The sequence below is a fragment of the Rhamphochromis longiceps genome, linkage group LG22 (assembly GCF_057381845.1).
Source record: "Rhamphochromis longiceps isolate RC_006_pf linkage group LG22, R_longiceps_female_GT1.1, whole genome shotgun sequence".
Lineage (NCBI taxonomy): Eukaryota > Metazoa > Chordata > Actinopteri > Cichliformes > Cichlidae > Rhamphochromis > Rhamphochromis longiceps.
The window spans coordinates 17727294-17750410 of record NC_140577.1 but is presented as its reverse complement, the minus strand read 5'-3'; the positions used below and the strand labels follow the sequence as shown (position 1 = coordinate 17750410).

Sequence of the window (23117 nt, the reverse complement as noted above, 5' to 3'; positions counted from 1 at the left end):
CTTTATTTCAGAGAGATGTTATTTCCTCATAAATCGTCACACCCCTTAACAACTTAGCCTTTATCTTTTTTTCCCCCATTACTTTATTGAGCAGGTTTACACAGCATAAAAAGCCAAAGTCAAGGATCTTTCATAGAGTATTTAATTTCACATTTATTTAAATATGTTTTAATTTATAGATATACTGACAATACAGTATTTGCACATATACACATTATTCATTGTTCTCAAACGGCTTGATATACAGAAATCACAGGAGCATAAGATCAGCGAACATATTGCTTCTTTGTACCGTAAAATGACCAGTTTCAGTGTTTCACAGGTTTTAGCTTGAGAAGCAGAAACAACTGTCAACATCTACTTACAAACAGGCATTCCTTACAGGGAGCTATAAACACGTCACTTTTAAAAAACTGAACAAACATATTCACTGATTTTGGAGGCTTGAAATAAATACTGTAGTTAACACGCACACTGATTTATTTATTTATTTTTATTCCCACTTACCCCACATATACCTTTCATGTTAATTTTAACAAGTAGGGTATGGAAGTAGTGACAGTAAAAACACTGTATTTTACATAGCATTTGAAGCAATGAGGGAATACCAACTATTGAGATGGAGGAAGCTGTTTACTTAAGTAGTGTGGCACAAACAGAAAAAGACAACAAAAAAGTTAGCTCTCATTTAAGTATGTTGGAACAGAAGTTGTGATTAGAGACCAGTTTACCTCTAAAACAGATCCTAAGTACAGTCGCTAATCAGCACTCTGATTCCTAACAACTTATAAGGGAGGAGACCCAGGAATGTACTAGGAACATAAAACACAGGAAAAGAAGGAAGAACACAAAAAAAGTCTAGAGTAAAAATAATTTAAGGTTTGTGGATGTGAAAGTGTCACATCAGAACACTCCTGCACGTGATGATAATGTATCTAGACCTTGAAATCCAGCAGGTTGCAGTCGATCTTGTAGTAAACATAGGGGTAGTACTCTTGCTGGCTCAAGTTCAGCCCCGGGATGTCCATGGAGGCCTGAAGGCAGAGAACAGTAATTATACAAGAGAATATGACAATACATTATCGTTCTCTTTGGAAAAATATTTTTTCCTCACTTAAATAAAGACCAATCAGCAACTCTTTTTCCCTTGGCCAGTTGTTGCTGGCATTTACTTTGAAACCAGTTAACTAGTACTAATGAATGCATCATGCAGGCCTAGAAACCGGTCAGTGATCAGTCAGTTATCTCTCCTCCACCACGCAACCGAAGGCCGCTGGGAAAAATGTGCATTCCCCAACCAGTTGGCAAGTGGTTGCTGCAGTCACCTGCAGCTAGCATGGAAGCATGGATGCTCTTTTCTACTCTACGTGAGCACTCAAAAGTGCTTTACGCAACACATCTCATTTACCTACTCACACACACATTCACTCTGGGATGAATGAATTGAGTTTTAGTACCTTACCCAATGTTATTTTGGCATGTAGACTGGAGTAGCCCGGGATCAAACTACCAACCTTAAGATTAGTAGCTGACCTGCTCTACCTCCTGTAGCCACTCCAAAAACAACTGTGACGCAAACTGGAAACCAGCATTCATCCTTTATCCAGTTTGTGTTTTTAGTATAAAGGTCATTTAGACTCGAGGTCATAATCTGTGGTGGATTCTTACTTTACTGTATAACACAGTCCTCAGATTACTTCATTTAACACTGCCAAAAAAAAAAACAAACAAACAGGTAAGTAATGAACAAATGTGCTGCTGAGACTCACGTCAATGATTGCAGCACTGCTGTCCAGGTGCTTGTACAGGTCGTACAGCACCTCTCTGAGTTTCTTCATGTTCTTCTTGTTGGGCTGAAGCAGCATAGCCTGGAAGTTGACTGGCAGCCCATATCTATGAAATACAAGGTAACCATGAATTCGAGAGCCTGATGGTAAAGGATGCACATCTGTACATTAATAAATTCATAATCTCCTGCAAGACAACTCACCTGAGCACCGACTCCACAAACACGCGTAGAGCTTTTATGTGAATCCACGCGATGAAGGCCTCACTGAAATTCACCTTCAGCCATCGTACCAAAGGGCCCTAGATTAAATGCAACAACATATCATCAATTTTTACCATTCTTAAAAGTAAGGGTGATAAATACCACAGCAATATGAAAATGAAACGGCATGCTTACTTTCTGATTACTAGTTAACTATAAACAGCAGCTGCAAAAGGATGTACAGATGTACTACAAAAGCAATTCTTTCTGTACAGCGCGAGCTCCACTAACTACACACATTGTTACTGAAGTAAGCAGCAGGCATACAAACTGTTTCTTCTTGTCGGTGGACAAGCGTGTCATCTCTTCTTTGTCTGCCTTCATCTCCTCCTCATTGTACTGGAAGTCCCGCACTGTAAACCTGAGCCAGGACACACAGCAGAGAGATGGCTATCAGCTTTCACAGAGATGAGTATAATCAAGCACCTACCCCCCACACACACACACACACACACCCTACTTAAATCCTCATGAGCCACTTATCTATTTATGGAGCATTTATAACTAAAGGAAACATTTGTCATTCAGAGAAAACACAAAGCTGGATTGGCTGGAGTGTATCAAGTGCAACACGCAACATAAGCTTTAGACATTACTCAAAAGAATATGAGCTTTTCAGAGTTAAACAGAAGTGGAAGAGTTTACTTGTTTTCTCTAGCCTTGTGTTTGAAGTCATCTACAGCTTTCCTGAAGAGGGTGACACTGAACAGACCGCTGTCGCTGTCTTCAAACAGCAGCCTGGAGATGAGGACAGAATGCACAAGAGGTGTGGGAAAATATATCAATACAGCAGAGTATTTGTATTTGTGGAGCAACAATGCAACCACACAGAGATGCAATACATTTATATTTAAATGTAAATTTAATGTTTAAAATAAACATTATGTAATATAATAAAAATACATTTCAAATGCAAATCAAACTTTTTAGTATAAAAATAATAAATTTCAATAAAACAAAATTTTTACGTTTATTTTATTTAACAGTAATTTACTTTCTTCAGCTGCTGACCTTTGCAACGTTGCAAATTGGACTGTTTAAAATAGTAATAGTACAACAGTCCACACATGTTTCCACACATGTTTGCACTCACTTAAGTTGGACTACACTTTAATAAAAACAGTTCAGTTTGTCAGAAAATAAAAATGACTGAAGTGAGAAAAATACAGAAATTCATGTTAAACCAGACACTGAGAAGGTTGGAAAAACTGATACACTTTGGCTTGTCTTACCACCATGCCAGTTTAGAGGAGTTTTAAAAAAAGGAAAAGAACTGTTGATACCTGTTAAGTTGGATTTACTATAACTATAATTATACTATAAAGTGAAACATCCCTCACTGGTGACCATAGAAATCAACACTGGAGAATATTTTCAGCTAAGAATAAACTCTGTTTAATCAAACTATGCAAACTGTCTTCCTGCTGAGACAGCTCCAGATTTGGATCATCAGGATGTTGAGGTCACATTTGCCCAGAAAGTCTAAACACAATGTCCTAAATCACCTGGCCATGTTGACACAGGGTCAATTGCCTTCTACAGGTCAACCACGTAACGTCTTCTATTCTAATACGGGTCAAATAATTTTTTACAGTTCACACGTGAGATGGTTCCAGTTTTAATCAGAGTCAAGCGCAAAGTTAAACTCAGAAGAAGACACAGGAAGTAAAAATTCTGGTCTACCTCAACTGTTATCATAATAACATGGAACAGCCATGTGCAATTCATGACATGCACAAATATATTTAAAAGCAGACCTTTCTTGTACCTTTTGTATTTAGCAGCGTCTAGGGAGGACTTACTTGGTGGAGCGTGGTACGACCATTTCAGCCAGCGTTTCGTATGTCTTCTGCCAGTCAGCGTAGCTCGTCCTGATGAGGGTGGAAATTAGAAAATAACATCTTTGACTTTTATTTTATTTTGATAAAAACCATTCTCAGACCAAAATTAAAAATTTAACCTTTACCACAGCCAAATTCTGTACAGTTATGAAATTACTTGCTCATAAATTAATGATCACAAAACGTCTTCGCACTGTCTACAACTCAGATTCCAAAAACATTGGAGCCCTGTGTAAAATATTAAAAACCTTATGCAATTATCATGCAAATCTCATAAACCCCACAATTTACAGTAGGACATGCAAAACATCAAATGTTTACAATGACAAAATGGACAATTTAATTAAAATCTGAGCTAATTTTCAGGTTGATGGCATCAAAGCATCTCAAAAAAAAAAAAAAAAAAAAAAAAAAAAAAAAAAAGGCAACAAACGGCTGGAAAATTAAATGTAAGTGGTGGTTAAAAGAAACTGTTTTCTCAACATACAATTGTGAGGACTTTCTTTAAACATATCACCTGCAATACATAATATCAACAATGACTGAAAGAAGATAAATCTCTGTGCGCAAAAAGGTTGAAAATCATTATTGGATGCACGTGATCTTCAGTGTCTCAGGCAGCACTGCATTAAAAACATGCGATTCTGTCATTAAAATCACTGCGTGGGCTCAGGAACACTTCCAGAAATCACCATCTGTGAAAACAGTTTATTGCGCCATCTACAAATGCAAAGACTCCACACGTGAACGTGGTTAGTGTTGTTTCTCGGCACTGCTTTATATATAGGAGAGTGACCTCTCAACCTCTGAGGACCTTTGAGCCTCTCTATGCAGGTTTCCGCCTGATTGGCTGAATCCATGGCTGGGCCAGGTGACATGCCAGCTGCTGATTGGTCCCTATCAACATCTGGTATTTGAAAAAATAAAATAACATAAAAATCCTACTCCCAGCAGCACTTTCCTAACAGAAATGACAGCAGCAGCGTTCTGGTCCTGCCCTCGGCCTCCAAACCTTTGATAGTTTTGTGCATGTTTTTTGTGGAGACACATTAGTTCTGCTAGACCCTGTGACTGTTAGCTGGTGTTTATATTTTTTACATACCTTAACTCACTCACTGTGTGAGTGTATCACTAAAGCAGAAGGGCTGAACTCCCTCTTCGTTTCTGGCTTGTGAGTTTAGCACACTTTTTGTTTGGTTTTGCTTCACGTAAGGATTAGGTAGCAGTGTTCCTTAAAAGTTTTTATTTGTTGTTTTGGCCTCAGTTCACCTTGAACTTTTTTTGCTCTGAGTTATGGGTATATTGGCCTTGCAAAACATGGACGCAATATCCTTTGACATGCCTCCTTGTCAAGGTCATGCGACACAGTAGTTTTTTTAGACATGGCCTTGTTTTTGACACTTGTTAGCATCAAATTCAAAATGACTTATTTTATATTAAAATGGTACATTTTCATAGTTTAAACATTTGATGTTTTCTGTGTTCTACTGTGAATAAAATGTGGGAATTATGAGATTTACAAATCATTGCATTCTGTTTTTATTCACATTTTACACAGCGTCCCAACATTTTCGGAACTGGGATTGCACCATGAATAGAAGCGCTCAAAAAATAAGTATTCACAAGACACACACACTGCATACAATGATGCTGGTGCACTTACTTTGGGACGACCACCAGCATGGTAATCAGGTACTCTGAGTCCAGCACAAAGTCCTCTTTCTTCACTATGTCAGCCAGACTTCTGGTCATCAAGCTCCCCCTAGAAGAAAGACACATGCATATACACAGAGCACAAGAAAACAGACGTTGAATAAAGTTACATACTAACAGTATTGTTAACATTATTAAAGCTAAGATGTTTTCACATTATGCTCAGGCAACAACCTAAAATATTGTTTTACTCTACAGTGATGAGAAAAACATCCTATACATGTGACAAAAATGCACATAACATACAAATTTTCAGTGCAACTCTAAATCCAGCTTTTTTTTAAAAAATTAAAAAATAAATATATAGTGTCCATGTGTGAAAGCTTGTAATGCAGAGCACCCAATTCCACAATATCAATGAAACACAATGAATGGAAAAAAAAAAGCATGGTTTTTGTTTTTGTTGTTAACTTTCACTTAACCAAAAGTAACTCTTGTGAGATGAATAATTTCTTTTGCATGAGCGCTCTGGGCCAACATAGGCCCATATTTATGCAAGGGTGCGCTGTAGTCTGAGGGACACACATTTCATTACGAGGCTCAGCACAGATGACTATGTGCCCTTTAAATTCCTTGTAATCACACACAACTCTTCAACCATGCACAGATGGACTCCAAGCAGACTTGAAACAAGTACAACAACAGCTACTCGTCCACTGTGTCCACAAACGTCTGTGCTAGTGACGGCTGTTTTACTCACGCATTCTTCCTCTCCAGATTCTGCAGGTTTCCCTTTAGATTGTTGTAAGCCGAAGCTCTGGCCTTCAGGTCGTTGTCTATCTGAGTCACTTGCTAGAAAACCAAGCAGGTATGGGTGAATACATCATCGCTGATCAGTGCAGCTGGAAAAATCCGATATAGTCAGTGTACTCTGGGACAATTTATGTCTTAATACAATAGATGAAATCTCAACTCATCAACCAGGACTTCAGCAATATACAACACAATGCATTAATAATTAATTTACAAAGAGAGTTGATTTTACCTTGGAAATGATCTCCGAGATGTTTTTCAGAGACTGTTTGATCGGATATTTCGCCATATCCCACTGAAATCTGGTGACATAGGTGACCAGGTCAACTGTATCAAGTAGAAACAAGATCAAAGACATCAGCATCAATCTCCATTTCCATATACTTTAATAGCTGTAAAGCAAATAGACTTGTTTTTTCTAAGAAGCTGCCTGATTACGTAAGCAGAGGTTACCTCCATTGGCCAACAGGTTCTCCTGGACTTTGTCTCGGCTGTCCTCCAGAACATCGGCCATGTACTGAGCAACCTTCTTTACCACACTGCATCCGATTTCAGGATGAGTAGTGAATAGAAAACGAGCAGAGAGAACAGAAAAACGAAACAGCAATTAGCATGATTCTATCTAAAGGTTTCTTTCACTCTTTATAAAACTGAGCTCACAACTCTTCCGCTGCCTGACAAACACATTACACAAAACTCTGTCATGTTTCAGTAAACTTTACCTTTCCACAAAAGTGTCTAGTTTAGCCAGCTCATCTGACAGGCCAACTAAGACATCCAGAGTCCCAACCTGTTAGAGGTAGACCAGAAAACATAAGCAAAAAGGCAAATAATGGCCACGCTGGTGTCCACCTATGCATTCATCACTGAGGCCTTAGCCACAGAGGACTGCTGTGTTTTGGGGTTTTTTCACCTTGAGGTCAGGGATGTTGAACTTGTTGTTAGTGGAGAGGTTGTTGGTGCGCGTAGTGGCCACCATCAGCTTGTCCCAGGTCTGCTGGCAGGTCTTCTCCCCGGGAGCCGAGATCAACCAGAATTCTGTCATGGCTGCTGGCAGGAATTTTGTCCCCCGTGCCGCTGATGTAAGGAAGTTACTGAAGGTGAAAAAACAAGATTTAATTTTTTCATGTTATGTTTTCGATTTAGTGAATGGGCAGCACTACCTGAAATGCTACAGTAAAATCCTAATCTGATAATATAATAATACTTATCTAATGCTTTGGAGGCAGGTTATTCATTTTGCATCTTTACTTAATTAACATATGAATGCATGGCTTTTACCTTTTACTTTTACCTTTAGACCAGACCTGGGCCCAATGTACGGCCATATCCAAGCCATTGGTTTTTCCTGATTGGCCCATTTTAGGTTGGTGGGAAATTGGAATTAAAATGTAAATAAGTATACATCATGCAGCTTGTCCTGTTTTCAGTCTCAAAACATTCTTTGATAAATTCCTCACCATAAGCTGTAATGAGATAATAGCTTACAATTTTTTCTGATTTTGTGGAGATACGCAATACAAATTTGCTGTCTTTATTTTCTTTTTTAATGTACATAGGTATGCTTATGCAAGCATGACTGTAAATGTTCCTTTGGAACCAACATTTATGAGAAATGTGAGTTTGCTAGTCCTGAAAGCTGAGTGTAGAGTTTTTAATAAGACATGGACTGAAGTCAGAGGTAAAGCTGTGTGTTTGTTTGTGGAGAGCAAATTGTTGTTTAAGGATTACAGTCTAAATCGCAATTATGAGACTAAACACACTGAAAAATACAAGAACTTGACTGATGCATAGCAGGGACGGACGTCTGACATTTAGCCAACAAAGCTGCAAAAGCAACAAGGACTTTCTTAACCAAGCTCATCCAGGAAGTGAAGACCAGCTGTGTGATTTCCCACAAAAATCGCCAAAACACAAGTTATCCAGCTTCTGATGGAGTTTACTAGAGCAGCGGTCCCCAACCTTTTTTGCGCCACGGACCGGTTTATGCCCGACAATATTTTCAAGGACTGGCCTTTAAGGTGTCGCGGATAAATACAACAAAATAAAACTAGTACCGGTAATGAAAAAAAGAAAATTTATTCATAACACACGTGAAGAGACCAAGGAAAACAGAGTAAACGATAAAAACGATAACAAAATAACGCTGAAAACCAATAAAAACCCTGAAAACTATACATTTCACACCTGAGCCTCAACTCTCGTGGCCCGGTACCAAACGACTCACGGACCGGTACCAGTCCGAGGCTCGGGGGTTGGGGACCGCTGTACTAGAGTGTGTGGAAGACAGCTGAACTAATGTGCCTTGAGAAAAAGAAAGATTTGAGAATATAACCCTCTCCAGGTGAACCAGACCAAGATAATTCGAGCATATTGCTGGAAATCTGGAGCCTCAGTTAAAAATACGAAGCGGACAATTTTAACTTTTTGTCCACAACACAGGATAGCCAAAGGGTTTGAGATTACAAAGGAGTTAGCAGCTATGTGCTCAATGAAAAGTAAATGTATTGGCTTTTATATAGTGCTTTCCTACTTTACTTGAGCGCTCTATACATGCCTCATTCACACAAGCCCTTTTTCCAACCTAAATGGTTCCTATCTGACATTCACACTCTGATGGATGCATCAGAGAGAAGCTTGGGGTTCAGTATCTTGCTAAGGCATGCAGACTGGAGCAGTCAGAGCTCAAACATCCAGCTTTCTGATTATTAGAACACCTGGTCTACCTCCTGAGCTACAGCCACCTAGTGTTGTGCAGTCTTTGCTAAAAATGAACCATGTTGTTGATGTTGTAACTAAGATTGTTAAAATGCATTCTCAATAATCCAGGTAAGAAAATCCCAAAAAGTTGATTCTGTTTCTCTGGACGTACAGTTAGCTTCTTGATTCATTACAGGCAGAGAACTTTAAGTCAGTATCACTGCTAGATTTGTATTCTTCTCTAAAAGTTAAGGAGGCACGCTCAGAAGATGTGAGCAAACATTATCGGTACAAAGTTTAAGAAATACAGATCAAATACAAAAGATCAAATTAATATTGAACAGAACTGAGTTCAGTTCAATGGTGTGGCTATCCACAACAGACCCTGCTTTAAACTGTGTTCTCACATCTTTTGATTAAGAAAAATCTCAGTGCTTTCCGATCACTTTGCATTAGACAGACACACACGTCAAACTAACACTGAATGAGTCATGTAAAAATCCTCTTTCTTCCTCTTTTGATTCTTATTTGGTTCTGAATCTTGAACTTCCTCATTATTTCCCACTGGTTTTAAAGAGTCCCACAGACATACAGAAGTGGCTGATTTCATCACAGCTACACAGGAGAGACAGACAAGTCTCCATGTCTGCTGACTGACTGTCATATGATCAACTTCTTGTTGATGCAGACCGCTAAATAGCGACCCTCCTCTTGATTAAACACACAGAATGCCACATGAATAGAAACCGCCGCTCTTTGATTCGGTATCAGGGAAAGGAAAGAAGAAAAAATCAGTGACAGCAGAATAAACCCGTTTCATGCAGTGTTAGCTTACTGCTGCTACCAGCAGCTTGTTTATCAATGTAGCCTCACGGTGTCACGACGTCACTAACCGAAGCACCGCGGTACTCACCGACGCGTTTAACGGCTTCAGCGCGCAGTCCACTCGGTATATTTCAGCCAAACACACGCAGTTTCCTGCACATAGCGCAGACAACAGCGGGTTTTAGACACACGGGGCTCCTTCAACAGAGCAGCTCACTCAAAGTCAGCTGATCAGAGGAGGAAATCTGCGCGTGCGCAAACGGCTGTCACGTGATCAACTCCTCGTGAGATTGAGTGGAACATGTCTTAAGCAGGTTGTACTAGGAACAAGGAGACTTAAGCATAAAGTATAGTTCATTAAAAGTAAAATTTACCTTATATTTAAAAAATACTTATCAAACTAACACTGAGCAAATAGTTGATGGTAATAAATAAATAGTAAAAGAGATCAACCTAATGGGGAAGTGGGAGAAAATTGCTAAAGTAACAGATACATTATACTAAGCTACTTAAAATAATAAGAGGTGAGAGTGCGAGTCATAAATGTTTTTCGTGTGTGTGCGTGTGTGTGTGCGTGTGTGTGTGTGTGTGTGTGTGTGTGTGTGTGTGTGTGTGTGTGTGTGTGTGTGTGTGTAAGATATTAAAAACAAAAACGGAAAGAAAACAGCTGAAGGTCAAAAACTCTACTGGGAACTTTTGGTTGGAAAAGAGGGTAAAGCTTATATTTATTTTTATTCACATATTACACAAACTGTGTACTCACCTAGCAGCCGTGCGCCTGGGCTATTTTCGACTATCATTAAAGTTACAGTATGTAAAATCTCACCATTAGATGTCAGTAAATTGGAGTCAGTTGAATTCACTTTTCTTGTCCCTCCTAATTCAAGTCCATGAACTGAGCTACAGTGGGTAAGTAGCTCTGCTAAATCAGGTAATTCCAAAATGCCTTCAAAATATCTTTGTTTAATCTCTTTAATTGCTTTTTGGAAAAGTTTTTATGTTGGTCAACAGAAAAGAAACCCATTGTACACCGTTTGGGCTAACTTTTCATAATGTGGGACATCAGTACTGAATTTTGAAAACGGAATTTTATGCTTTTAGTTGTTTTTAGCAACCCAAAATATTCTGACAATATAATTATTATGATACTGAGAAGACAAATCGTCAAAGATGTGTTGTCAGATAAAGGTGGAGGTGTTGCTGTCCTTGTTTCCTTTCTGTAGCAGAACTTCAGAAAGCTGACTCAATTCATCTGACCAGCTCTTGTCTGAGGTTTAGACCAGAAAGAATATAATTATGATCATGAACCTGAAGTAAGATCCTCCAAGACACCATGGAACCACTCCCAGCTGTGGGTTCACCTCCTCCTGCTGAACTCAAAGAGCAGCAAACAACCAGTCCGGAGACATTTTACATTACACAATTTTTGGAGTGTATTTGACAGTTTTTATTCCCGACTGTGATATAACAACAACATTTCAATGGAAGCAAGTAGAAGAATCTACAAACCCATCAGGGTATTTGACAGTTTTTGCTTGTTCTGCATTTCAACAAATTGAAGAATTTGATGTGGTTTTTAAGCTGACAAACTGAGAATCGACTTAAGTAGCAATAAGGAACTTCTTATTTCTTTGACAGGTGTTGTTCAATACACCCATTTACAACATGGCTGTGAAGATCTGCTGGCATCTTCCACACTACAGGGCTCAGGTAAGACCCACAGTTGACATAAAATATCAGGTAATATCTGAGGACCTGAGAGTGGTGTTGATGAAATGGCTCCTTTTATTTTTAGATTCCAACGATGATGGAGTTCCTTAGACTTCAGCAGGGGAATCAAATCCCATCACACATCACTATTGAAAATCTGAGAGATCTGTTGGTGGAGAAGAGCAAAGAGAGCAGAGCAGAGAGCAGTGAGTTACACTGATACCTACAGACCATCCCCGTCACACCTGACAGTCTGTTTGTGTTAAAGTGTAAATGCAGAGAGAAAACCTCTGTTTTGTTTTCTTTTTAAGGCTTTGGGAGTTTGAACTTGAGGGGTTTGACTAAAAAGAAGCCAAAACTCTACTGAAACTGGTGAGAGAAAACTCACAAGACTTGTAGTAATTTGGAGATTTGTTTTTTTCATTATGTTCACATAATATCTAAACAAAACTGCACTGTTAATGTGTTTCCTGTTTCAGGGTAGTGAGCATTATTAATAAAATGAGGGACATAGAGTTTCAAGCCTGGATGCTCCTTAAATTTCCAGAGGCCATACCTCCTAAATTTCAGTGAGTTACATCTGACATACGTTTGTTAACGGTCCAGCTACAGTGTTTCAATATTTCTGTGATGCTTTAAATATGTTGAAAAGATCATTCTTTTAACTTTTTAACTTGAACTTATTCTACAGAACACCTAAACTCCTCAACATGGTCAGAAATTACATTGAAATCCTTAAAGGGAAGAAGCAGGAGCATTGCTCCAAACTGCTCACCGCACAGGAAGTGGTAATAGGGGTAGTTCCCTGCATCCTGCACGGCTTCTGGGAGCGTCCTCCTCCCCCTCCTTGATCCCTTTGGATCGAGTCTCCAAAACTATCACATCAATAGAAACCCAGGCCATCTTCTCCCGTGGCATCAGAGATGACATGGTCCAGACAATCCTGACAGAAATCAAAAAGAAAAATCCTTTAAAAGTTCTACTCAACAACATTGCAAACTTTGTACCAGTTCTGCTCACTACAACTGCTAATGTAGCGAAGAACCACATCATCATCATCACCTTTATTTATAAAGTACTTTTAAAAAAACACAGCTGACACAAAGTGCTGTACATAGGAACTATATAATAAAATGCATAAGATATAAATAAAAGCCAAATAAAAGAAAAAGTAAAATAATTAATTAAATAACTAATTTCATTACAAGAGAAACTAAGTCTCGCTGAGGTTAAAAGGCAAAGAATAAAAGTGGGTTTTAAGACGCGATTTAAAAGTGGACAGTGAAGGGGCCTCGCTAACGTGCACTTGCAAATTATTCCAGCACAGATCTAGAGCGAGAGAGTGGGCTGGAAAGCCTGCAGTGAAATGCTGTATAAAGTGCTTGTACAAATAAACGTTGTGCAGGAAACTGTCTGCTAGAACAAAGCTGTTGCACGGGGATATACTAACAAAACAACAGCTTTGTTCTAGTCTCTCTAAATCAAGCATAACTATGTCTTATTTATTCTTTACACCTGACACTTGATCTTTAGTCTGTACAGCTGAGCTATGACATACTGCCACAGATCTCTTTTAAAGCCATTTTGATAAGAAATTGTGTTTGAATAAAAGTGTTTCCTGTAGCCTTATGATGGCACTGTACCTGAATAAAAGTAACAGTTTTCTCATAGGGTTAATAACATGTCTACCAACTATTTCATGTCCAAATAACTGCTGAGAGTTACTTCAAAAGGGTTATTTAGTAGCAGGTTATTTAGATTTTCATGTAAACAAATAAACAATTTTTTTTTTGTTTACATAAAAATCAGTCACTGTGTATATTTAACACTTAAAATTCGATGTGATGCCATTATCCTGCCTATATGCCTAGCAACATAAAAAGGTCCAAAAAGGTTAAGTATGCAGTGTACTGTATAGAGATAGAGGTTGCTGACACATTACCAATACCTGAAGATTGCTGTCTCATAGACATTCAGTGCCACCTAAAGGCAGTAACTGACAAGTAAGACAGCACAGCAGTTCCATGATTACATCTTACCACAAGAGGTCGGTACAGAAAGGAAGAAACTGAACTTTTGAATCACAAATACATTAATGTAGTGGACACAAATTATGCAGGTTAAGGCATAAAAAGGTACCGCGTAAAAAGGTAAGCGAGGTAAACAGGTTGAAATTTGTTTTTTCTTTTTCTGCACACAGTCCAGTAAAGACTCAATACTTTTCCTCTGCTCTAAATGTGTGTTTTTCAGGCTTGATGCTTCTTTTTTTGTTCTGCACTTACAGAGATTGTTGCATTGGAAAATCCCAGTAGAGTTTCTGAAATACTCAGATCAGCCCATTTTACACCCGCAGCAATGCCACGTTCAAAGTCACTTAAATCACCTTTTCTTCCCACCATTGTGATGCTCAATTTAAACTTCGGTGGGTCATCTTGACCTAAATGCACTGATTTCCAGCCATGTGACTGGCTGATTAGATATTTGTTTTAATGAGCAGTTGAGCAAGTGTACCTAACACAGTGGCCAGTGAGTGCATTTTAGTCATCGGGCCCTTTAAAATGTGATACTGCCATTTCTGTCTTAATATTTCTAGTAACACTACTTAAACTGCAGTGAGCACATGAAACATCCCTGCAGATTTCTTACTGCAGTCTTCACACAATGGAAAGTGTGTTAACTTTGAAAATATTTGTTAGTTATGGTGGCAAATTGAATTTATTTGCTACAAACAGTGACTAAATCTAATTTACTCCTGACCCCATGGGCCCCGATATGAAACTTGAAGCACATACTTTTATACTTCAGTTGATGGTTTTCTTGTCCAAATTGCCCAAATAGACTTTGAAGTTTTAGAGTAAGCTTTAGAGTAATTTTTCAGAAGTACAGTCATTTGTTTAGCTGTTTCTGCAATATGTGCAAAACAGTTTCCATGTTGTTTGGTTAAGCATTTCTGGGTCATGCTGTTTTGTGAACATTGTGTCTACTGCAGTGTCATAAAGCAAAGATAAGCGCTCTAGGACCTCTACGCTGTTTACAAACACACGGGTGAAGACGTGCAACACGTTGGTTGGGTGCAACAGAAAGTCATACGACTAAAGTGCCTGCAGGCTGTGTTTCCGCACTTATCTTTGCAGTGTTCCAGTGCTTTAGCGTCATACTGAACTGTGTGTTTGTTGAAATTAATTTTACATCCCTTTTAAGCTGAAATTATCGCAGCTAAAATAAGGCTATGATGACCGTGACAGATCTTGAGGATCAAAGAACAGAACATTCTGAAGAACTCTCACATCTTATTTCATCACGTGACGAAAGCACCAATACCAAAACGTGTACAACTGAAACGGGGAGCGTGTTTTGTTTGCATGTTTTGTGTTCTCAGTGTCATAAAAGTGTGAGTGACCAAGCAAAGCTTTAGGAAAAGACTCAGGTGGCTACCTAAAGACAGGGCAGGTTGAGTGGGTATGACTTAATTAGATACCCTTTTAATCAAGTTTAACAAGTGCGGGCCTTATTCCCATGCATACATTCTCTGATGTTTGGCCTCAGGTTCACGTTCAGCTTCAGGTAACCCATAGTTAGATTTATTCTGAAGTGGGGATGCATCCATCTTTACATGCACACTGTCAATACAGCCACAACAGACAACAATTAATACAAAATAATACAAAATACTGAAAAAAACTGACTAAACATAACTTGGACTTGATAATATATTATTCAGCTGTGGTTCACCATTCAGCCTGTTAGTTTCTTTTCTTTACAGATAAGTATTTAAACCACTACACCAAAGAAAAAGATCAAACAAATTGAAATTGGTTACAGGCAGAAATGCTGCAATTAACAGAAATCCAAAGCACACTATTTTACTATTATACTATTGTAAATTTAATGTGCTTTGTTTTGTCACCATTGACTTTCATAAAGATAGCAAATAATCTGAAGGTATTTGCCAACAGGTGCAAAGAATCCACAGTGATGGCATATTTATTGCATATTGTTTTTTAATGTACTTTGGAAATTGACCAGCATGGCTATAAGTATAATTTATATTTGCATTAATATGTTTAGAAATAATTCCATTTTGGAATTCTATAACTAATAGTCGGACATCTCCTGCCTTGTCCATGTGATTTTTATATGCAAAGACGGTTGCTTACATTTTACAGCGCATTTGTGTTTAGTCGTAATGCTAATAAGACCAGAAGTTTTCTCTTTGGCTAAACAGAATACTGGAAGATAATCAGTAAATGAAAACCATAGATATAAAAGTATACACTCCGCACAGATAGCTATTTTCATCTGGTCTGTGTGTTTTTTCCACTAATGTGATAAAAACTTGCTGTGGTAATGTTCAGGTATTTTCTTCCTTTTTCCCACAAGTTTGATGCAGACAGCAGACCCTTACTGGCACACTCACAGAGCGTTTAAATACTGCATTCAACAGAAATCAAGAAAATATGTTATTTTAATCTGTTGTGTTCGTTGTTCATTCACAGCGAACTGCTGAACTAAACACAAAGCAGGTGCAAAGTTTCAGCCACGCCTGAGCAATACTATTTATCTCTGGAAATTAGACAGATGCTGATTGCTGATATCTTTTGACAAATGTGACATTTAAAAACAATTACTGCTTTCTAGAAAATATTGTTTTGACATTCTGTTTATTATTTTACATAGCGTTTATGCCCTATACATAGTATTTTCCTATACATATTTTCCTAAATATAAAATATAGCAGCTATAGCTCTGTAGCAACCACAAAAGTGCGTGTGAGTTGTTCCCTGACAAACGGAGCAGTTGTATTCTTGAGCTCATTTACTGGGTGGCCTTGTTTGGAAAGTTTATGGTTATGCAACCTGAAAAAACATCACAGATGTACTGCAGCCTGTATAATTTTCGGAAATGCGTATTTGGTATGCGCTCACGAATGCAGAGCGTTAATTGGTCAAACTGAACGTTCAAGCCACGCCCACGAGCCGTTGATTACCTTTTCCTCTTCCCCAGCCTCCTTTTCCAGTCTATCTCCACCCCACTCTCAGGCAGAGAAGACACTACTCGAGCGACGCGCGTTCTTCGCCTAGACATATGGCAAAAACAGCCGTCTTTCTTTCTTATATCATTGTGCCCACTACTCTTTAAAAATTCCGCCGAAAAAGAGAAGACGATTTTCCAAAACCTTCTGGCCGTTATCTCACGTAAGTACAGCGAAGTACTTCGATTGAGTTCTTTGGGTTCAGCGGGCGGACGTAACATGGCGGGCTCGTCTTTCTGCCTTCTTGCTGCACATGACCGAGCCACATATTGAAATATGTGTTTTCCGGGTGTTTTCGTGTTCAACTCAATGTATTAAGAAATTGTGACGCAGTCACGGCACCACTATGTAGCTTTTATTCGTTTATTGTGTCATTTAGCGGCTTGTTATTGAAATTTTAAGGACACCCAGCTCTAACGTAAGCTCCTTCCGTCGTCAGTTAGCGGTTCTGTCGTTTCCATGAACCTTTCAGCAGTGTGTTTTGTCACAATGGCGTTTCCTTTGAGCAATACAAATATCTTTTAACTAGTCAAATGTAACGTATTACATCAGTTTGCTCTAGTTAGGGGTTATGCTTTGTCTGCGCATTGAAATAATACTCAATTTGTCAAGTTGTGACACTGTTGTGAGTACTACAGCGCATGCGCGTGTTTTATTTGGACGTCTATCGCGTAAGGAGTACCAGCAGCCATAAAAACACTAACGACAGGGGTAGTAGTTCAGTTACAGGCATTAAGTCGGGTGTAACTGAACCGATAGGGGTGTTGTGTCATTCAGGTTTTGACCCATGACAAATATTCAATAGATAAGACCTAAACATCAAAAGCAACAATCAGGATTGTTGAGCCTCCTTAAGAACGCTGTGCTACATGTTTCCTGAAAGTGTCTTTCCTCTGGATCTATATCTAATACTGAGTGCTTGTACTTCAGGGCTCCCCTGTCTCTGCACAGGTGTATGAACGCTACCCAGAGGGCCTAGGGGCGGCTCTTTACCGGGAGCACTTTAACTTCAACGCTGAGCCACCTTGGGATCCTAGCTGATAAAGGGACAGGTCCATCTCCTGACTTGTCCATGTGAGTAGCTATGTGTGTCTTATACACAAAGATGCATGCATTTTTATAGTGAAGGTGTGTGTGGGAGAAGGACTCAATTCTGCACACAAAGCTGTTTTGTTTGGGGGTTTTTTTAAAGGCCATAGTCATATATTCCTTTCTTCTTCTGTGTGTGTGTGTGTTTTGTTTTGTTTTTGTTTGTTTTTTTTGTTTGTTTGTTTGTTTGGTTTTTTTGGTCTCTTCCCTCTTCTCTCCAGTTTGTTGCATACCGGCAGGACCCATTGGCTCAGTCGTGACCCCCTGACTTGTTTATCTGCTCTTTATGATTGTCGGATTAACGGAATACGGTTGAGATGAAAGGACTCACTGACCAACCCAGCTACATCATTGAACTACTGGAGGGAGGAGTGACTCTGGAAGATGTCATTGATGCACACATCTGTGAACAGGCTCTGGTCAGTTCAGCTTCTATAACACTCTCTTGAGGCTATCCCTGAATTCTATTTTGCATCAGTGAGTTACTTAATCTGATGGGATTTGTAGTTATACATGTTTGATAAATTTGTTTACCTGCACCCTACCTTCTTTCTGATTTCTCAGGTGGAGAAAAGTGCTTTTGTGGTGGGTGATCTCGGTGCACTGATGCGACAGCATTTGTGCTGGCAGAGCCTGGTGCCACATGTGCAGCCCTACTACCCAGTCAAGTGCAACAGCAGCCCTGCAGTCATTGAATTGCTGGCATCCTTGGGCCTGGGCTTCATTTGCGCCAACAAGGTAAGCTTTTTCATGTAGTTTTGACTCAGTCAGTAATTATTTTTAAGCTGCAAAGTGCTTCATCCTCTTATGTAAGCACTTCATTTTTTTTTAAGGGAAATTACATTACAAGCATCATTGATTGGTAGTCAGCTGATGACTGTTATCCTTTCAACTTATGCAACGCATTTAGTACTGCTTTTGATTGTTTTAATGAGTGTGTGGTTTTATTTATTTATTTTATTTATTATTTTTGTGCATCCTATTACCTGCAGGCTGAAATGAGCCTGGTGCTGGATCATGGTGTACCACCGGAAAGCATCATCCTCTCAAGTGTGTTCAAGCAACTGGCACACATCAAGTATGCTGCCAAGAACAACATCCAGCATCTTGTGTGTGAAAATGAGGCAGAGTTGTCCAAGATTGCCCGTCTGCATCCTAATGCAAAGTAAATGAGCAAACTTTTTTTTTTTTTTTAATAAACGCAAAGTCCAAAAGAAGATCCATGGTCTAATTTAAAATGCATCTGACCCCCCCTCCCACCCCTTCCAGGTTGCTGCTGCAGTTGACCACAGAGGCCCACGCGGCTGAGACCAGCATGACCTTCGGCTCCTCTCTCAAGAGCTGCCGGCACCTGCTGGAAGCAGCCAAGGAGCTGGGAGTCGAGGTGGTGGGGGTAACCTTCCACATCCCCAGCTCCTGCCAGGACCTGCAACAGGCCTACACCCATGCACTGTCAGATGCCCGCTGTGTGTTTGACATGGGGGTGAGTGCTGTCCTAATTATGAAATCATAACTCTAGTAGTAGACATATATTAACTTGATTCCCCACCCCCCAGTATTCTGTCTTGAAATGACTTTATCTGATATGACAACTGTCTGTATCTACTCAGGTGGAAGTGGGGTTTAACATGAACATCCTTGACATTGGTGGTGGATTTACTGGCTCGGAGTTTCAGCTGAAACAGGCAAGTAGTGAACTGAAGTGACTCATTTAGAAATGCTTCAATCTTCTTTTTAACTGCTTTATTAGCAAGAAGCTTATTATTAGCTAATAAGCAAAAGCATTTATTCCTATGATCCAGTCCTTTATTTTTGTCTTTTTGTTTTTTAATCTGAAAATATCTGATCTGTCTGTTCACTGTATGCAGGTTGAAACTGCAGTCAGGCCACTGCTGGATGCCTACTTCCCCCAGCTTTCTGGTGTGCAGGTCTTGGCCCAGCCGGGCAGCTTCTACGTGGCCTCCGCCTTCAGCCTGGCTGTCAACATTATGGGCAAGAAGGTGGTGACTCGCCACTGGGACAGCCTAGCTCAAGGTGAGTTACTTTACTCTCTGAGGTTGTGATTATTTAACTTTTCATACAATCAGAACCAAACTAGTTGAAGTAACTCTTGTTTTAGATTTCTAAAATGGTTATCTAATGTATTCACTCAGGTGAGAACAATGAGGATACTGAGTTCCTGTACTACATGAATGAGGGTGTTTATGGTCCATTTGGCCGCAAGCTGCTGGGAAACTCCATCCCTGCCCCGTCAGTACACAAGGTTAGTAGAGGAGACTAAACTCAATTCATGACTGAATAGATCATGTGATAGCACGCACATGGTTACTGTTGTCTGTTTTTTGCCTGTTTTGATGGGTTTTGTTGCCCCCCAGCGTGCGTTGTGTGCTGAGGAGGCAATGTATGCCAGCAGCCTTTGGGGGCCCTCACTGGACCCCTTAGACCAGGTGGTGGAGCGCTGCCTACTACCAGAGCTCAGTGTGGGAGACTGGCTTCTGTTCTCCAACATGGGGGTGTGCGGCCTAGAGGACCTAAGCTGCCTCTCCACTGCCCCCCCACTGCCAATCTACTACACAGTCTCCACCTCTGACTGGTGAGTGCGTTGGTGTCTGCCACTCATGAAAATGTAGCAACAAGACATTAAGAGAATTGATCGTCACACTGTTGTCCTCAGGTACGAAATGCAGGAGGCCGGCGTGACACTGGGTGGCGCCATGAAGAACTTCTCGTTTCTCCTGTACAGTCCCTAAGTACCCTCGGCCTCTGTCCCATATTTTATTGCACAGATCTGCCTTACCTCTGCTTTCACTGTGTGAGAGGAGAGGTCAGTGTGGTGTTTGGGATGAGGGGTTAAATGTGGTCAACATTCCAGCCGCTTTGGAAAACAGCAGTGTCCTGTAATTTCTTCCAGAATTTCACTTTTGTACCTCCAGCAATGACACACGGTTGGTTATTTGATACCTCAGTTCAAATTTTTTCCTGGAAGATGACCCTAGTTTTGACTCTTTGCGACTTTAATCTGTTTGCTAAAAGAACTCTTGCCCAAGCTTTTATGACATTATGCAACAAAATGGATGACTCTTTGGAGATGGGACCCCCCCCCCCCCCCCCATATGTTTGGGGTGGTTTTGTTTCCTAATTAAAATTCAGTTTACAAAATGTACAATTGATTTAGATCCATTGAATCACATGCTTTGTATTGATTACCTATCAATAGTTGTGTAGCTCCTGTGTCTGAGAACAGTACATTTGGTCTGTAGGCAATTTTTGAAGTGTTTAAAAGAATCACTGCCACGTGAGGACTCTGCACCTCGGACTCCGCACCTCGGACTCCTCACTTGGCGCTGCTTAAATGAAATAATGACAATGATGTATTTTTCTGTATTGCAATTCACTCAATGCATCTTGTTTTTGTTTTTAATATTTATTGGATTCAGATATAATTTGGGCAAATTTAAAGCTCCATCCTTGTGTGTTTATTGCCCAGGTATTATTGCAATGGCCCATTTAAGTGTTTTTGTGATAAGTTATTGGGTTTTTGTTTGTTTTTTTGTTTTCTAAATGATACATGGATTACGTGTGCTGTGATTTCCATTTGTGACCTCAGTGGTTTCCTTTTACTCGAAAGCCCTGATGGAATTACTGTAGGAGATTCCCTCTGTGCTGAGCTGTAGCTTGGATACAGGGACACTGTATTCAGTGCACTCCTTTCTCTCAGAGGTTAATCTGGTTTAAAAGGCACAAAATCTTATGTGGGTTAAAGGAAAAATACTGTGACACTTGTCGAGGGGATTTGGACCTTGTTCACTAGCTCCTTTGCTGGCTCTGAAAACCAACAAAGGAAGGAGGGGGGTTTCTCTCTCTCTCAATTTTTATTTTTTATTTTTTTTCTTCTTTTGACACATGCTCAAACACAAATGATTTGTATGTGTCAGATATGGATGTACATGTCTGTATCTTTAAAGTGAGAGATGCTAGTTGTACACAGACCTCTCTGGGGCAGTGCAAATGCTAAATAACATGGACAGACCTTTCATGCCTCTGAAGTCGAGGGACTTCCTGCACAGTCTCCTCTACAGCTACATGTTCACTCATGTTAAAGATGACCTGAAGCATCAGGTTTTTGTTTTTTTTTTTTTTTTTGTTTGTTTTTTAAATCAACTCTCGCCCCTGTGTGTCATGAGTGACTAATGTATTAATTTGCTTGTCTAAGGCACTAATGGACCATAGCCTGTTCTTTGACTGTACATTGTGCTCGTTAAAGTAATAAGTGATTAATTTAATATACATTTCTGACTGAAATCATTTCATCTGGTGTTTGTGTGGTTTTTGGCATTGGTGGGTGGAGGGACTGGAAATACAACATTGTTCCTGTAAGCCAGCATAATTTGGAGCTTTAGCAATTTGCTGCATCCCACAGCTAGGGTTATTTTGAAGACAATAACTTTACTTGGATATACAGACTCTTTAAATCTGAAGAAAACTACTACAACAGCCTAGTTATAGAGAAACCCGGCCTTTAAGTGATTCACAGATCTAGTGACATCACCTCATTTTTACTCTGTAAAAACTACAAACACCTAACACGAATCTTGTGGTTAATAAAGTTAACAAAAATTGAATGCTAGTTAACAAAAGTAGACTTGAACTAAAAACTGAAATAAGTTGATGTGTTAAACGGCCAAGAATGTGCTGCACCAACCAGTATTATTCTTACATTTATTTTTTTAGTTATTGGTGTTTTTAAAAAAAAAAAAAAAAAAAAAGTTTGTGGGGTTTTTTTTTGTTTTGTTTTTGTTTTGTTTTTTTTAAGCTAAAATAATATGTGGACTATTTGTCCAGTGCAAGATGTGGGAAGTTGCAAATATTCCTACGTCGTCACCTGGGTCTCAGTCCAAGCCTTCCCTTGCTCATGTTGATCAAATACTTTATTACTTTTTTGGTTAGTTTTTTTTTTTTCCCTGGTGTTACTTCAGTTTGTTTGCTTGTTAATTAAAATTTAGGTTAAAATGGCATTAGTTTTGCAGTATTTACCAAATTAAAATGGGGTGATGTCATTGGACCTCCGCATCAATTAAAAGGCTCTCAAAAAGGAAAAAAGCTAAAATTTTGGCTGTTAATACTCATGGACCATGCCTAGTTAGATTTTGTCCAACTAGAATTAACAGTTTTATTCATATTTTTTAGTGGTCTGCGTATCCTAATAGTATGCTGGTAAAGTAATTTAGGTCTATTGAAGTTAGTTATGGATCCTAGCTTTCCCATTGGAGAAATGCTATCTTTTCAGCACTAAACTGACAGTGCAAATATATTTGAGGGGAAGGGTAATAACCATTTGCTGGCTGTCCACTAGAAGCACTCCAGCAGTTTATCACACTGCATTGCATCTTTAGACAGAAAGGAG

General features: G+C 39.4%; 2 protein-coding genes and 1 pseudogene across 3 annotated transcripts; 2 read left to right on the top strand and 1 right to left on the bottom strand.

Annotated features, from left to right (window-relative positions):
- Nucleotides 1-128: 128 nt before the first annotated feature.
- On the bottom strand, nucleotides 129-10121 carry atp6v1c1b (ATPase H+ transporting V1 subunit C1b). The gene is made up of 13 exons (XM_085396364.1): nucleotides 9971-10121; nucleotides 7271-7451; nucleotides 7080-7147; nucleotides 6811-6896; nucleotides 6590-6684; nucleotides 6305-6396; nucleotides 5555-5653; nucleotides 3853-3921; nucleotides 2696-2788; nucleotides 2318-2411; nucleotides 1991-2088; nucleotides 1770-1893; nucleotides 129-1034 (listed from the first exon to the last, which is right to left on the bottom strand). The coding sequence occupies exons 2-13, from the start codon at nucleotides 7400-7402 to the stop codon at nucleotides 936-938; spliced, it is 1149 nt and encodes a 382-aa protein (XP_085252490.1). The 5' UTR covers nucleotides 7403-7451; nucleotides 9971-10121; the 3' UTR covers nucleotides 129-935.
- Nucleotides 10122-11363: 1242 nt separating this feature from the next.
- LOC146643865 (uncharacterized) lies at nucleotides 11364-12691 on the top strand (annotated as a pseudogene).
- A 3927-nt stretch (nucleotides 12692-16618) lies between these two features.
- On the top strand, nucleotides 16619-21859 carry azin1b (antizyme inhibitor 1b). Of its 2 annotated transcripts, none has more exons than XM_085396099.1 (11): nucleotides 16619-16787; nucleotides 17576-17698; nucleotides 17935-18132; nucleotides 18278-18451; nucleotides 18706-18878; nucleotides 18983-19196; nucleotides 19324-19398; nucleotides 19582-19747; nucleotides 19867-19976; nucleotides 20089-20306; nucleotides 20388-21859. In XM_085396099.1, the coding sequence occupies exons 3-11, from the start codon at nucleotides 18031-18033 to the stop codon at nucleotides 20461-20463; spliced, it is 1308 nt and encodes a 435-aa protein (XP_085252225.1). In that variant the 5' UTR covers nucleotides 16619-16787; nucleotides 17576-17698; nucleotides 17935-18030; the 3' UTR covers nucleotides 20464-21859. The 2 variants fall into 2 exon arrangements, with proteins under 2 accessions (XP_085252225.1, XP_085252224.1); XM_085396098.1 differs by having other exon boundaries at nucleotides 17555-17698.
- The last annotated feature ends 1258 nt before the right edge of the window (nucleotides 21860-23117 follow it).